The 15241-nt window shown below is 42.3% G+C and overlaps 1 protein-coding gene across 3 annotated transcripts in view; it reads right to left on the bottom strand.

Moving 5' to 3' along the window:
* Positions 1-12879, bottom strand: part of ZDHHC2 (zDHHC palmitoyltransferase 2) — a 63871-nt gene extending 50992 nt beyond the window's left edge. The window contains exon 1 of one of the 3 annotated variants that reach the window (XM_004046691.5): positions 12508-12879. In XM_004046691.5, the coding sequence (XP_004046739.1) occupies positions 12508-12637 (130 nt within the window). In that variant the 5' untranslated portion in view covers positions 12638-12879. The remainder of the gene's footprint in view (positions 1-12507) is intronic. The other 2 variants (XM_063709079.1, XM_055349142.2) reach the window with 2 other exon arrangements.
* Between the last annotated feature and the right edge of the window lie 2362 nt (positions 12880-15241).

The following is a 15241-nucleotide window of genomic DNA, read 5'->3' as shown; positions in this document are numbered from 1 at the left end:
GCACTCTCATAAGGAACACACTACCCAGTAATGAAGGCCACCATATGGGCAACATGGGATTCTTCACAATCCCCTGCCCATCAGCTTTTCTGCTGAACCATGAAATGGCAAGATGGTAAAAAAAAAAAAAAAAAAAAAAAAAATTTGCTGCAGTGACACTGATACATCTCATGGATACCTCTAGAGACCTTCAAATTTGGACATGTTTACAAGGGCATACATAGGCTTCTCTGGGTGACACCTGCATCAAAAATCACCTGCTCCAGAAAAACAGTATGGTGTCCTCAAAAAATTGAACACAGAATTACCATATGACTGACCAATTCCACTCTTAGGTATCTACCAAAAGAATTTAAAGCAGGGACTCAAACAGGTATTTCTGTATACTGTTCACAGCAGCATTATTCAGAATAGCCAAAAAGGTAGAAACAACTCAAACCTCCATTAATGGATAAACAATATCTGATATATACATGCCACGAAATATTATTCAGCCTTTGAAAAAATGAAATTCTGACACATGCTACAACACAGGTGAACTTTGAAAAAATGAAATTCTGACACATGCTACAACAGAGGTGAACTCTGAAGATATTACATAAGTGAAATAAACTAGATTCAAAAGGAAAAATATTGTATGATTCCACTCATAGGAGCTACCTGGACAGTTGGACTCATGGAGGCAGAAAGTAGAATGGTGGCTGCCAGAGGGTGGGGGAGGGAAGAATGAGGGTTAGTGTTAACCACACAGCGATGCAGTTTGGGAAGATGACAAAGTTGGAAAATGGACAGTAGTGATGATCGCACAGCATTTTGAATGTACTTAATGACACTAATCTGTATACTTAAAAATGGTTAAAATGGAAAATTTTTATGTTATCAATATTTTACCACAATAAAAAATAAAAAAAAATCTGCTCTAGGGCTTATTCTCAAACCACAAATTAAGTTAAAAATCAACATTAGCTAAAGTTTTCTCACCTCTGGTCACTTCCATGGTTAAAAGTTTTCACTGTTGTTTAACATCTCATAAAAGTAACCCCAGAAGTGATAAGCAGAGAAAAACAAAGCTTTGTTGAGCTGTGTATGCCTAGCTAGGCATTTCCGCATGCTAAGCGGCTCATTCACAAGTCTCCCCAGATTCTCAGTGCTTGAGATTCAAAAGAATGCCGAGCCAAAATTCCGGTCTTCCTTGACCTTTTTCAGTCAATAGGAAATAGATTAAAGAGAATGTAAAATCCTCAAACTCCAAGGGTCTTGGAGAGTAGCTTGATACATGTATCTATCTCGGATTTACTGCCTTAAATCAGAGCTAAATTATATTCAGTAGACTCTAAGAAGGCTGGGACAAGGAAAAAGAAAATTGAAACACATGTTAGAAGGTCTTTTTAAATCTAAAAAGGGTAACAATTTTAGCACATTAACGGCGGGTGGGGGTTAATTATCTGAAAACTACTAAAATGGACTACAGTTATCTCTAGGCAATGCTGTTGGAGTGTTTCCTGCAAATGCATTTCACTCATTTTTTTGTGATTATTTTATAAGTATACTGGGGCAAAAATTTTACATTCTGAATTGTTCTTATTTATTATTTTTATTATAGATATATGAGGATATTACTTATTCTATTACACATATAATTTATCTTTTAAATTTTCAAGTGAGTTCTATAATTAACTTTATCATCTAAATTCTCATTACAGATAACATTTTAACATCCAGAAAGAAAAAAAGGTTTTTTATTGTTATATGTGAAACCATAAAAATACTACCAGCTTGTGGCCGGGCGTGGTGGCTCACACCTATAATCCCAGCACTTTGGGAGGCCGAATCACCTGAGGTCAGGAGTTCAAGACCAGCCTGGCCAACATGGTGAAACCCCGTCTCTACAAAAATGGAAAAATTAGCCCGGCATGATGGCAGGTGCCTGTAATCCCAGCTACTGGAGAGGCTGAGGCGGGAGAATTACTTGAACTCGGGAGGCGGAGGTTGCAGTAAGCCAAATTGCACCATCACACTTCAGCCTGGCTGACAGAGCGAGACTGTCTCAAAAAAAAGTTAAAAAAAAAAGTATTACCAGCTTGTTTATAAACATCTGGATGATCAAACAGTAAAAAGCCAAAATAGATAATCCCCTCATGTAGGATTCAACATTCTTTGTTGCTTGAGATGTCCACCCTGCTCAGAGGGCTCAAACTGAACAAGTTTAGCTGGCACTCATCTTTTGATTCATCCAGGAAACATATGTCCCAAATGTTAGTACGTGTTAACCTCTGTGTTAGATACCAGGGCTATAAGAGTGCATAAACCAGACATGGTTACTGCTCACGAAATTTTCTGTAGATTATTTTCAGATAATAAGAAAAGTTAAGCTTGCCTAACAGAGTAAAGCCTTTTTAACTTGGATTGAATTAATTCAGATATCCCAGCAACTCGTACACTGGTATACGAGACTCTTTTTGGTAACCTTGTAAATTACATTGAAAGTCATCAGAGTCAGTAATAAGTTCAAAACAAGGGTTCAATGTACACATTGTTAAATTCTCAGTCCTCCCCGACTTGATGGGCCAGTACATGTGGCAATGTTGATTCCTCCCTCCTCCTTGATACCCTTTCCTCCCCAGGCTTCAGGACACCACACTCTCTCAGTTTTCCTCCCCTTCATTGGGCGCTCCTTCTCAGTCTTCTTTGCTGGTTCCTACTCATCTCCCGAACTCTCAGTGTTGGTCATCTTTGGTCCATTTCTCTGCTCATTTACATTCTCACATGTGGTAGAACAAATGTATCCAGTGCCAAGTCTTTAAATCCACTTATATGCTGAAGACTCCTGAATTTATTCCCACATTCTATACCTCTCTCCCAAATGCCAACTTCATGCGTGCAACTGCTTACTCAGCATCTCTATTTCATGACAGCACATCCATTCCAGATCTAATGCAACCCTCCACGCCACCTAACAGATGCCTTCTGCATCTCAATTGATCATCCTTTTGGTTGCATGGGTCAAAAACAATGGAATCATTTTTGACTCCTTTCTTTCTTACACAACTCAAATCTGTCTGTGAGTTCTGCTGTCGCTACTGTAAAAATACGTTCAGAATCTGACCACCTCTCACCATTTCCAGTGCCCACGCCATGGTTTCACACACCATCATCGCTCACCTGGATTGATGCAGTAGCCTAGGTCCACAGCGGCCAGAAACATCTTTTCAAAGCTAAGTCGCAGCGCATCACCTCTGTACTCAACACGTTGCAGTGGATTCTCATGTCACCCCAAGTAAAACCAAAGTCCTCACAGTGGCCTCTGGCCTGAGGCCCTCTATGATCTCTGCTTTCTCCCCACATCTCTGACCTGTCACCTACTTCCCTTTCCCTTGCTCACTACACGTCAGCCAAAATGACCTCCTTGCTCTTCCTCACACATGCTGGGCTGACCCCTGCCTCTGTGCTTGTAAATCAAACTCCCCTGGCCGGAGATACATTTCTCCACAATACCCGCATGGTTAAATCTTTCAGCTCCTTCAGTTCTCTGCTTAAAATTCATGAGTTCTTCTCCTTCTCTGGCTACTGTATTTAAAATTGAAACCTTCCTCTGGCATTCTCAGTCCTTCTTGCCCTACTTTTTGCTTTGTGTCATGCCACTGATGATCCTCTAACAAACTGTCTAATGTACTTATGTTTTTTATTTCATTTTCCTTTCCCCAATTACAAATGTAAGCTCCAACATCTGTCAATAGATATTTTTTGAACGAATAAATTAAAAGGGTGTCCAATGAATTATGGACGGTTAAAATGCATTCAGTTCTTGGATTTGTAAAAGGGCAAGTTTATGGGAGGCTATGGTGAATCACTACCCTTCCCCCTCCTCCTTTCAATGACATACAGTTCTTTGTTTTGTATATCTTAATTTTCAGTAGGTATTAGTCCTGGAATAAGTTGCATTTCATTAAAATATGCTACAATTAAGACCCTGATTAAGTCAAACTGGTCCCTGCCCTTTATCTTTTCCCATTCACTGACCTCTCTGGAGATGCCCTGGCTAATCACTAGTCATAGTTAAGTACATAAATCCCTGACTGCCTTTCTTCCTAAAACAGGTCACATGGAGTTGCCCATTTAGTAGTAAACTTGATCACAAGTTAGCCCCTGGAATTTGGAGCAAGCTTATGACTTTCAGTGTGAGACTCATAATTGAAATCTTTTTCATGCTCGCAGTTGGCCTCAGGTGTCTCTCATTACAGCTCCAGCTCAGCTGTTCTGGAGTGGACTGTCTTTCCTACCAAAATACTTCCAACGTGCTATGTACATTACAAACACAATTCCAAATCACACCATTCCTCGCATCCCTACAAATCTGGTGAAAAGCCATACTTTGATCCAGCTCTTTGAGAGGACTCATGGGATCCAAAGGGATGAGGGACACAGTTCAGTCTGAATTTTAAGTCACCTTACTCCATGTACTCACCCTTACTCCATGTCACATACCCTTCAAATATGATGAAAATCCATTCACATAATGCAGTAAACACAGAGACAGAATTTAATTTTATCTGTACGTAAGAAAATAGTTAATCATGACAAAGCCATTCTGGTTTCCCAAATTTCACTGAATTATAATCACATATAATTTTTGAAACGATATGAACTTATTTTTGTAAGGATTATATCTTTTATAACATGATCATGAAGATAGACAACTACCTAGAAACTATTTTATTATTTGGATGTTTTGTTTCAAAAGAATTAGAGAAAAAGGTTTTTTTTTAAATTGTTTAGTGTATATTTTGCTGATGAACTCCTCTGCACCACTTTGTTCCTCTGGGGTGGCAATGCTAGTGAATAAAAGGTCTAATTAATTTAAGTATGACAGGAATGCTTAATTGTATACTTCACAGGAGGAGAAACTTCAGGATACCAGGAAGAAATACTGGCAAAGAAATAAAACCCAGCCATCCATAAACGCACTTACTCATTTGCATTTTTAAAATGTAATCCAATCAATAACATACCTAAAATGAACTACCATTAAGTATGCACTTTAGAGTGAAGTGCTAAGACGAGAAATGCGGCATATATTTTCGCTTGTGAGTATCTCTCAAATAAAAATGGATTTTATAACACTTCAGGCAACTAATATTTATAACTGAATTTAAAAGTCATGGCCAGATAAAAAGTCAAATTAGGAAAAATGCTACATAAATGATATAAAGTGTGATATTATCATTTTGAAAGGAAAATTCTCAAGCAATCATGTCTGGTTTCTTTACAGCTATCCTATTCTTCTTAAGAAATCAGAGCATCCTACCCAGCGCCTCCTCCTCGTACCCCCTGCCTTGATAATTTCGCCCTTTTCACTTCTGCCATTTGATTGAAACAACAATCAAGACAATTATAATAAAATTCCCTTAAAGGAATTAGGAAAAAATTTTCAACAATTTTCTAATGGACTATTAAAAACCTCATTCAATTATTTTATGCTTTCATTATAAATTCTCTGTAGTATTTCTAAACGGTAATATGTAATATCAGAATTCCACATAATATTAAAACTGTCTTTCTAATCATCTTTAGAATATTGTTTTCCCAACAGACAGCATTAAGAATCTATGCCATATTCTAATCCGTCATTCTGCAAGATAGACAAGATAGAATTTCTACACTCATCATGAGCAGTGCTGGAATCTCAGGGGACCCATGAATACACCACTTCCTGGAGAAGAGAAGGCTGGGTGATATGATACAACTGTCAAAACGCAGTGGCATAAATCAGCAGTATAAATTATGAAATGTAAGTATAGCTCTATTTTTCTGAGAAGGAAAATCACAAATTCTCCATCAAGATAAAACATAAAAACAAATGAAACAAAAAATCAATGAGGACCATTTCATGGAGAACCCCTCGTCCCCATATATACTCATCTACTCATCTATGGGATACATTTGTCTTTTTTCCCCGCTAGCACACTTCTCACCATGGTAACGAAAAAAGATCAAACACCTGAGCTCGCTGGACCATGCAGCCTGAGATGTGGGCGCAACCACCTCAGCCCTGCCAGCTGGACACTGCCCAGGCTGGAACACTGGACCCGCTGTTACCAGGTTGGGGGAGCAGTGCTGGTTCCAGTGCTCTGTGGTGACCGGCTGCCAGGCAGCAGCTCTTTCCAAAGGCCGTTCCTCAGGTGCAACGTCATCTCCGCTTCACCCGCCTGCCCTTCGTTTCTGTCCATTTCTAAGCTAAGCTCTCCAGGCTCGGCGTGGATTCAGAGAGTTGCATTCATGCCCAGTTTCACCCACAAGGTCACAGGTCCTAGGCAGAGTAAAAGTGGCCCGAGCATCGGGTAAGAAGTGAGGGAGCTAAAACAACCTCCTACTTCATAGCGGAGGCAAACACTGCTGCTCATAACCTTACTCTGAGACTATGTCAACCACTAAACATATGTGGTAAGATCTGTAACGTGACTTAAAATTCATTTCTACTTACACGCTCCCCAAAAGCTCTTTTTACCTGCCTCATTGTTTATCCTTTTCCATTGGCCAGGCAGCCAATTCACATGTCTAGGAGTGAGACGTTTTGCTTTCCATTTCTGCTTTCCTACCACTCTGCTGTGGAAATGGCATCCGGAAAGGTGGCAACTCCTCTCCTCATGCCCAAGCCAGCTAGAAAGCTTTGGTTTTGGGTTTTTTCCCAGAGGCTGTTTTTTTTCTTGGCTACTAGGAAAAGATCTCTATTAAGTTATCTTCTAAATCATTTCTGTGGCGGGAAATGCCTGGCAAGTAAATGCTTTTGAATGAACCCTACTCAAGCCCTCAAGAAGCTGCCTTCTTTCTAACCTCATGGAAACACACCTTCTCTAGAGACAATTAATTATCTTGATTTAAGAAACCATCCCGTCAGCTTCTGTTTAATTACTGGAAACATTGCTGCAAGTACCAATTTAATGGCATGGATGACATTCTCAGTAAGCAATTGCAAGCGAACTTTTCCATAATAAGCCTCCGTTTAAACTGAGGTTTGACCCCAGATCCTGTCCTCTCACTTATTTGCATTATACAATTGAGTAAGACTAAGTAGAAACTATGAGATTAATTCATTCAACATTTATTGCGCATTTGTACATGTTAAGACTGTGCTAATTGCCTTAAATGTTTTTCTCTAATAGGGTTTAATAGCAAATAGTAATGCTGCATTGTCCAGTACGTCAAAAGAAAAGGAAGTCTCTGACACACTAAATGGAACCAAAAAAGCATTAAGCAGATCCTTTCTCTTACTCCCCTTTCCGACTTGACCATTTATATTAAAGTAAAATGGCAGCACAGATCAAGAGTTTGGAACATATCATATTTTATACATTTGAATTTTTGATTTGAAGAAATGTTGAGTTTTTATTACCCTATTCACATAAATTCAAATCTTTAAAATATTCAGCAATATCAAGAAAAGTCACAGAATATATTTTGAATCATATTGCCAACAACTAATAATTTCTTTTTTTTATTTTTTATTTTTTTGAGACAGGGTCTCGCTCTGTCACCCCAGGCTGAAGTGCAGTGGTGTGATCTCGGCTCACTGTAGCCTCTGCCTCCCCGATTCAGGCAATTTCTTCTGCCTTAGCCTCCCGAGCAGCTGTGACTACAGGCACGCACCACCACACCTGGCTAATATTTGTATTTTTTGGTAGAGACAGGGTTCCACTATGTTGGCCAGGCTGGTCTCAAACTCCTGACCTCAACTGATCCTCCCACCTTGGCCTCCCAAAGTGCTGGGATTACAAGGGTGAGCCACCGTGCTGGCCAATAAGTAATCATTTCTAAGGTGATGTAGGCATTAAATGTTTTGCATACATCAGTTTTCTATGGATGTGCCTTACATTCCACTTAAAACTATTATAATATTTAAAACAGTTGGCAAAACCAACTAATGGCAAAAACTGCAATTACTTTTGCATCAACTTAATAGAACATCTGTATTCCCAAGATCTACTGCCTGTTCTTTTTTGTGAAAAATGCTTTATTGTCCTACACAGTTTTTAAAGTAATAGTTTAAGTATCAGGAATATCAAGATATTAATAATATAAAGCAACAGTTTAAAATCAATAACAAGAATACATTTCTTCTTCTGTGTAGCTCAAATTCATTTCATGCTGGAAAACAAATGAGAGCCCCAGCAGTCTCTATCCTTGAGCCTGAAGTGGCCTTGAATGAATGGTAGGTCATAACTTCACAGAATCCAAGTAGGAGGCTTTATGTATTTTGTTCTTAGGGATGTTTGTTTTCTTGTTTGTTTAAAAGAATGAAAACATGGCTGCGTATCTCTCAAACTGATCCCAGAGTATTATAATCACTGTGGAATATAATAGGCTGCAATCATTGCTGAAGGATGTTTAGTAATAAAGACAGCAAAACTGCGAGTAAAACCTCAAGATTCTAGTGGTCTACCTTCCCACATACTCCAAAGCTCAGCAAACTATTGCCCAAGGGCCAAGAATGGCCAAATATTTTTGTTGAATAAAAGCCACGCCCATTTGTTAAAGTATCTTCTATGGCCGCTCTCTAAGATAGCAGAGTTGAGTGGTTGGAACAGACACCACACGGCTTGCAAAGCCAAAAATATGTACTATATAGTCCCAAACTACAAAGCCCTTTAAAACTCTAAAATTGTGTAAAGACTGTTGGCTTATTTTCAGAGCTCTGTCAACTCTCTGTAAACGATAATAAAGTTAAAAAGAGTTGCTGCATAACTTCAATGGGCTAAGATATTTGGAGAGGGGTTTGCTGGGAAAAGGAGACATCTAGACATCTGCATCACAGCAGCTAAGGTCATAGTTGACACCTCCGCTACGTAACTCGGAGGAAGAACATTGAACTTGTGGCAACTCTGGAATTTAGTTTAACTCTTTCATTTAAAAATACAGAAGGGGTTAGCCTGGATGACCTTTAAGCTTTTCAAAATTCATGATTGTTTAAAATGACGTAACTAAAACCATAAGCAAATTCAGAACTACATGAGTGCGCAACATCATCATAAACGTCCCATAGCACCGTCCTAAGGAGCAGGAAAGTAATATATTTAAGAAAAATGGGAACTGAACTGGTTAAACAAGGGTATGTGGAAGTTTCTTGTACTATTGAAACTTTTCAGTAAATTTGAAATAAAGAAAACGGTATGAAATAGTTAAAACAATTTAAATGTTAGCACTTAAAAGGGGAAACTTCAGTGAACCTTCTTCAACAAGCGAAGTTAATAAAGCAGCAGCCATAAGGGATCTGAAAACATAAACCACGTCGTATGCTCACTGAATGGAGCATGCCTGAGGCTGCAGACCACCCTCACTCCCTCTCATAGTGCATCCTAAAGTTCCCCGTACAAATGTTACCTTTGAGTTTATCTTACTTGATGGAAACCAACCTAATATCTAAAGAGAGCAAAGAGAGTTAAGACACAAAAGAAGCCAGGAGTGGAGAGAGGGACAGGAGGGACAGGGGAGAGGGAAAAGGAGTGGTAAGGGAAGGAAAGGGTGGAGGGGGAGGAATACGAATAGAAGAGCCTCGTTAATCAACAAACGAGATAAACGTGGTCCAATTGATTAGAAGTATAACTGTCTTTTGTGATCTTTTCTTTAGCAGAATAGGAAGCTGACTTAACCAAAAATACTTGACTCTCACAATATATGTACATCCCATATATTTCACATATACACATATTCCAAAAAGAGAGGTTATTTTTATAAAATACAAACACTAAGCAAAAATTATGCTAACTGAAAAAGTGCCTAGAGAGCCACATACATCCACGTTGTTAAATATAGAAACTAACTGTAATGAGAATCATTATCTCCAGTTTCCAAGGATACCAGGATAAGCACTACTCCTAAATTGCAGTTCATTCAGCAAAGGGCACAGAATAATTTATATTCAGGGTCATCCCTAGCTGAGAGCAGATGTGGAAGGAGGACCAGGGTAAATCACCTTGTTTCTTCTATTCCATTTGCTACTTGATCCAGTTCCCAGCCCTCGACCCCCACACTCTGGTCCCAACCTTGGCCAATGTTTTATGGAAGAAATTTTGAAAATCTCCTTGTAAATGGCAACTTCCAAGAGAAAAAGAATCTTCAAAAGGCAGGGCAGTCTGAGATGTGATTAATGCTGGCGGTGGGGTGGGGGCTGGTATTTCCATTTGCTTTGTCTGTGAAAAGGAAAGGAGTCTGGGAGTCTGGTTTTGTGTGTCAGTCACACTAGTCGCCATCTTTCCCAGTGCCTATAAGGAAATTTCAACTTCCCACTCAACCAAGGCTATGCAAAGCTTGCCACTCATAAACTGCCATGGTCTCTAGAATCAAATTCAGCTTCAACTTGTTCTTCCTTCTTAGACTCTAGAATCTAGATCTTTCCTAACAATTACTTTTTGTTTCTACAGCAATAAAAATATAAAAGCTATTTTCTGAAAACCTAGGAGATAGTGCCTCTGAATCATTTATTTGTTTATTCAAGACCACTTACTGTTGCTTTCAATGTGGCAGGCATTGCGCCAGGCCAGGCAGACAGGCATTGCGCCAGGCAGACAGGCATTGCGCCAGGCAGGCAGGGACAAGAAGTGATAGGTAAGGTATCAATAACAGGCCACGCCACTTAGGCAGTTTAAAAAGAGGCATTCTTCCTCTTAGTCAAACCGTCACTTACTAAAATACTGATGTGGGTTTTATGGATACTCTAGATTTGTCTTAAACTTACAGAAAGTACATATAAACATACGATTCAGATATAATAGCAATTTTCCATTTAGTTCCTTCCCCATTACCTGTCTACCCAATACAATAGTAAGACCTGCCATATAGAACCTCAGCTAGGAGCAGACATCCTTCTAACTGGCAGAAGAGCTCTCTCTGCCTTCAAATGCTTCCTCTTAATGGACATGAGACACTGTACCAAGATAAGCGTCTTAGCTTAATGTGATAATACAGGAGAATAGGCTATTTTGATAATGAAGGCCTTCTAGGATGTCCCTTCTTTGCAGGTTATATTAATTGATACTATTCACTGTTTTTAAGAGGACGAAGGAATGAAACACAACAAAGGTTCCCAACAGTTATGTAACATATACAGTCTATCTCAATAAGGCAAGTTATTTTAATATTAACAGTTAATACAAAATTTACTACACGTCCTTTCCTATATATTTTAGATGACTTGACGACTGCATACCTAAATGCATCCTCATGATAATGCCTATACAGCCTCATCTTTTCCTAACAACAGACTCAAGGTTTTTTTTGGACTATTAAGCTTGTTTCTAAATCCCTTCAAGTAATAACAGCAAATTTTAAAACTATATGAAATAAAAGTCTCGGTTCTCTTAAAACTTACATCAGTGATTATTTTGATATATTATTATGACACTTTCTCACAAGGGGCAACATTTTGAGGTAAGATGGCTTCAGACAAGATTTTACGTCTGAATCTTGAGGCTTTGAAAATGCTGAGGTTGTGAAGGCTCAATATAATAGGCCACTATTTAATCTTTTCCCTTGTCCCACCCAAAGCTAGCACTTGGTAGGGCAAAAACAGACACTTTGTTAGGTGGAGCACCAAACACAGAAAGCATTCACAAGTCACTGGCAGAAAGGTCATTTTCTGTTTTAACATCTTTTTCTGATAACCCAGATCAGTTTTCATAAAACCCCTAAAGGTAAAAACCAGCTTACATTAAGCGACATCATTGTACTCCCTACTTGTGCATAATCAACTTTTTAAAAAATTTTAATCTTCAGCATTAAAAGTATCCTACCCACCAATTCAGGAACCTAGAACTCGGACTGGAACCACTTCGCTCTCTGGATGTAAAAACCTCAGACGATCACCACTTTTTTTCTCTCCCTACTGTTCAAACACCTAAATTATGGTTTAGTGTGTTGCACATGTCCTCAAAAATACTTTCTAGTAGCTCACCTCCTCCACATCCTTTTTAACTAGAAAAGTGTCCAACTGGCAATCCTCAAATCTTAAAGGCAGCAAAAACGCCCCTGAGCGCTGTCACAAATTTTTAACGAGTGGACTGACGCCAACCAGCAAGGGATCCAGCTCCGCCGCCAAGGCCAGCACCCCCGCGCGGGTCTGGCGCAGCTCGGGGCAGGGCCCAGCTCAGCCCTTCAGCCCCCGGCGCACCTCGCCGACCTCGGCCTCCCCTCTCCACAGCGGTCCCGGGGACCGTCCGCCCCTCTAGGGGGTGTGGCCGGGGCGGCGGCGGTGAGCGGAAGGCGGCGGGAGGCTCGGCGGCGAGTGCGGGGCGGAGGCGGCACCATAACCCGAGAGTTGGGAGGGGAGGGCGAGGGGCGTGCGCGTGGAAGAAGCTGCCCCGAGGCTGCTTTCGGCGGCGGAGCCGGCGGGACGCGGCAGGTTGGCAGCGCCCGGGGCGCATACGGAGGGCGAGAGCGGAGGAGCGGCTGAGCGTCCCGGAACAGTCGGGGTGGGCTGCGCTGCGCTGGGGGCGCCGCGGCGGGGGGCGCACTCACCTATGCACAGCTGGATGGCGTAGGCGTAGTAGGACCAGCCGAGCAGGAGGGTGATGAACACCACCGGGATCCAGTACAGCACCCGCCGGCACCGCCGCCTGGCGCTGCTGCCCGGGCCCGAGGGCGCCATCTTCCAGCCGCATCCACCTGCCCAGCTCCGCCGCCGCCCGCGGGCCTGGCTCCGGGGCGGGCTGGGCGCGCCCGGCACCCCTGGCTGGACGGGCTCCTGGGCGGCGGCGGGGTGCGCTGCGGCCACTGCCGCCGCCGTGGCGCTAACTTCCCATCCCGCAGCCCCGAGCCGGCGCGGCGGACTCCCGGCTCCTCAGCCCGGCGGAGGCGGAGGCGGCGGCTGCGAGCGGAGGCCGAGGAGGCGGAGGGGGGCGGTGAGGCGGCGGCGTCGGGAGGCTGCGCTCCGCCCCCACCGTTCCCCGCCGCCCGGCCGCCTCCCCTGGCGTGGCCGGCTGCGCCCTCGGGCGAGCTCTGCGGGGATGCGGGGCCCTCGCTCGGGCCACCTCGCGGGCTCCCACCGTGGCCCCGCCGCCTCCGGCTCGGCCTGTGGATTCCGGGGAGGCGGGAGCTGCTCGGCGCTGGCCCCCGGGGCGGAGGGGGCGGTGGCGGCCCCTCCCTAGGCGCCCGGCACCCGGGGCAGTTGGGTCGCGAGCGCTTCCGCGCTTGGCGCAGGGCGGGGGTCGGAGGCGAGGCCGGCGGAGCAGCTGCTGCGCGCGGGACTCCGCGCCTGCCGCGACCCAGGCGCCCTGAGAAAGTCTGCAGCACCGAGGCCCGCGTCCCCGCAGCCCGCGTGGAACCCTCGCGCTTCAACTTGCGGGTCCCTGGGAGCCCGCGGGGGCCGCGAGGAGCCTCCCTTTACTACTCGGGCTTTGGGGGGAAGCAGAAATGCATAGCGAAGAGGGGGTGCCGAGCCGGCGTCTGGCATGGGAGGGGCTGTGGAGAGCGAGGAAGAAGCATTTTTGGGTGAATCCAGGCACCTCTGGAGTTAGAAACACACGTTCTTTGCTCTGAGAATGTTGATGCTTTGGATAAATGATTGAGTGATTGTGACAGGGGCCGTTCCCACTGTCCCCTCCCTCGAGTACGGTGGTTCCTTCCACCAACTATTTATTCTTTTCCTCAACCCGCTCCTCACTACGGTGTTTACTTTAGTGGTGGCAATTCCAAACTTAGCAGATAGCTGACTCCAAAGCGGTTCCCAAAAAACACCGTAAGGGAACCTAAAGGTAGTCAGCCCAAACCTCTGATTTTATGATTCACGAAATGGAAAATAAACAAATGCCTCCTTTGCTTTTCCTTCATCTGATTATGAACGCACCTGATCCACAGGGAAACATTTCAATCAATGAGTGTGTGTAAATTATGTGCATCACTACTATACATAATAGGCACAATTTTTCTTAACATTAGTGAATATGTGTATTTACACCACACAGCAACCCCGGTGAATGAAATTACTTCTTATTCATGTGTAGAAGTAAAAAAAAAATACTGATTTACATGAATTCAGTCAAAGAAATTTAGCTCTGGTGTCTGCGATTATCTTTCTGTGACTGGATTACACAACAAGCTAATCTCTCCCGAAATAGCTACTATGTTACCGCCCCCCCCCCCCCACATCTCTTTCCATTTCTCTTCAAAAATGCATAGAAAATGTCAGTCAAGTTTCTGTGGGACTTTAAATAATTGAAAAGAGAGACATATTATGTCCCAGTGAGTCACTTGATTTTGCTGTAGCCTTTTTTATTCTCTGTGGATATTCTGTATATTAATGTAAAAATAAAACTTCTCTGGATTCCTTAATGTTTTCCATGGATATTAATCCTGTGTTCCCCCCCAATCAGAAGAGAGTAAAAAACAGGAATTAAAAGTTCCTCCTGGGACTGAAATACCCTCACAAAGAGAAGCAAATCAGTGACTGAAGGTCAATAGAGACCATCAAGGAATGAAAAGGAAGGAGTCGGATTTTCCATACTGGAAACAGTGGAGAAAGTGCAAATAGTGCCTCTGTAGATCCTGGATGCGACGATGCCCTGAGCTCTTCCTCCTCTCACAGTCTTACAGGGTCTTCACATCGGAAATGGAATAGCATTCTGCCCAGTTTTCACATCATCTACCCTTTTGGAAAAGTATGCAGGTGTCATATCTTTGAAGGAGCTACATTTTTATTACTCATCTAAGATGTTGTTTAATTGTTCCTATTTATAATAAATATTTGTGAAGTATTTTCAACTATTTTTTTGTTATTGCCATTTTAAGGATACTACTATTACTGGGTTTTTCAAGTTCTCTTATCTTAAATACAAAAAAAGTCTGGAGTAGGAAGAAGCATCTCCACAGCCACAAGATAACAGGATTGATCTCTGCGTAGTCTCTAATTAGGCATAAGCAGCACGCACAAATGTAAGCTCTTTGGTGAGTAGCCAATCTCTAGATACTAGTCTTTGATGAGAGTGGAAGGAGAACTTTTATTTTGAGGTATAGAGACCCTTTGATTTATTTTCTTTTTCTTTAAGACTAGATAAACAGAAAAAAAATTTGAAGGTCATAGACAAGAAGAAACTTCACTAGAGACTTACTGTTTAGAAATACAGAAGATTCAACTCACGAATTTTAATTTAGATGTTCAATAAGCATAAGAAATTGTAGGTTTCATGTATAACTGTGATTAAACTGATATGACCATTTATGAAAAAGAAAGCCAGCCCCAGCAAAGGAGGAAGAA

The sequence above is a fragment of the Gorilla gorilla genome, chromosome 7 (assembly GCF_029281585.2).
Source record: "Gorilla gorilla gorilla isolate KB3781 chromosome 7, NHGRI_mGorGor1-v2.1_pri, whole genome shotgun sequence".
NCBI classification, from domain to species: domain Eukaryota; kingdom Metazoa; phylum Chordata; class Mammalia; order Primates; family Hominidae; genus Gorilla; species Gorilla gorilla.
The sequence above is the reverse complement of the archived record's forward strand: the minus strand, read 5'-3'. Positions and strand labels throughout refer to the sequence as shown.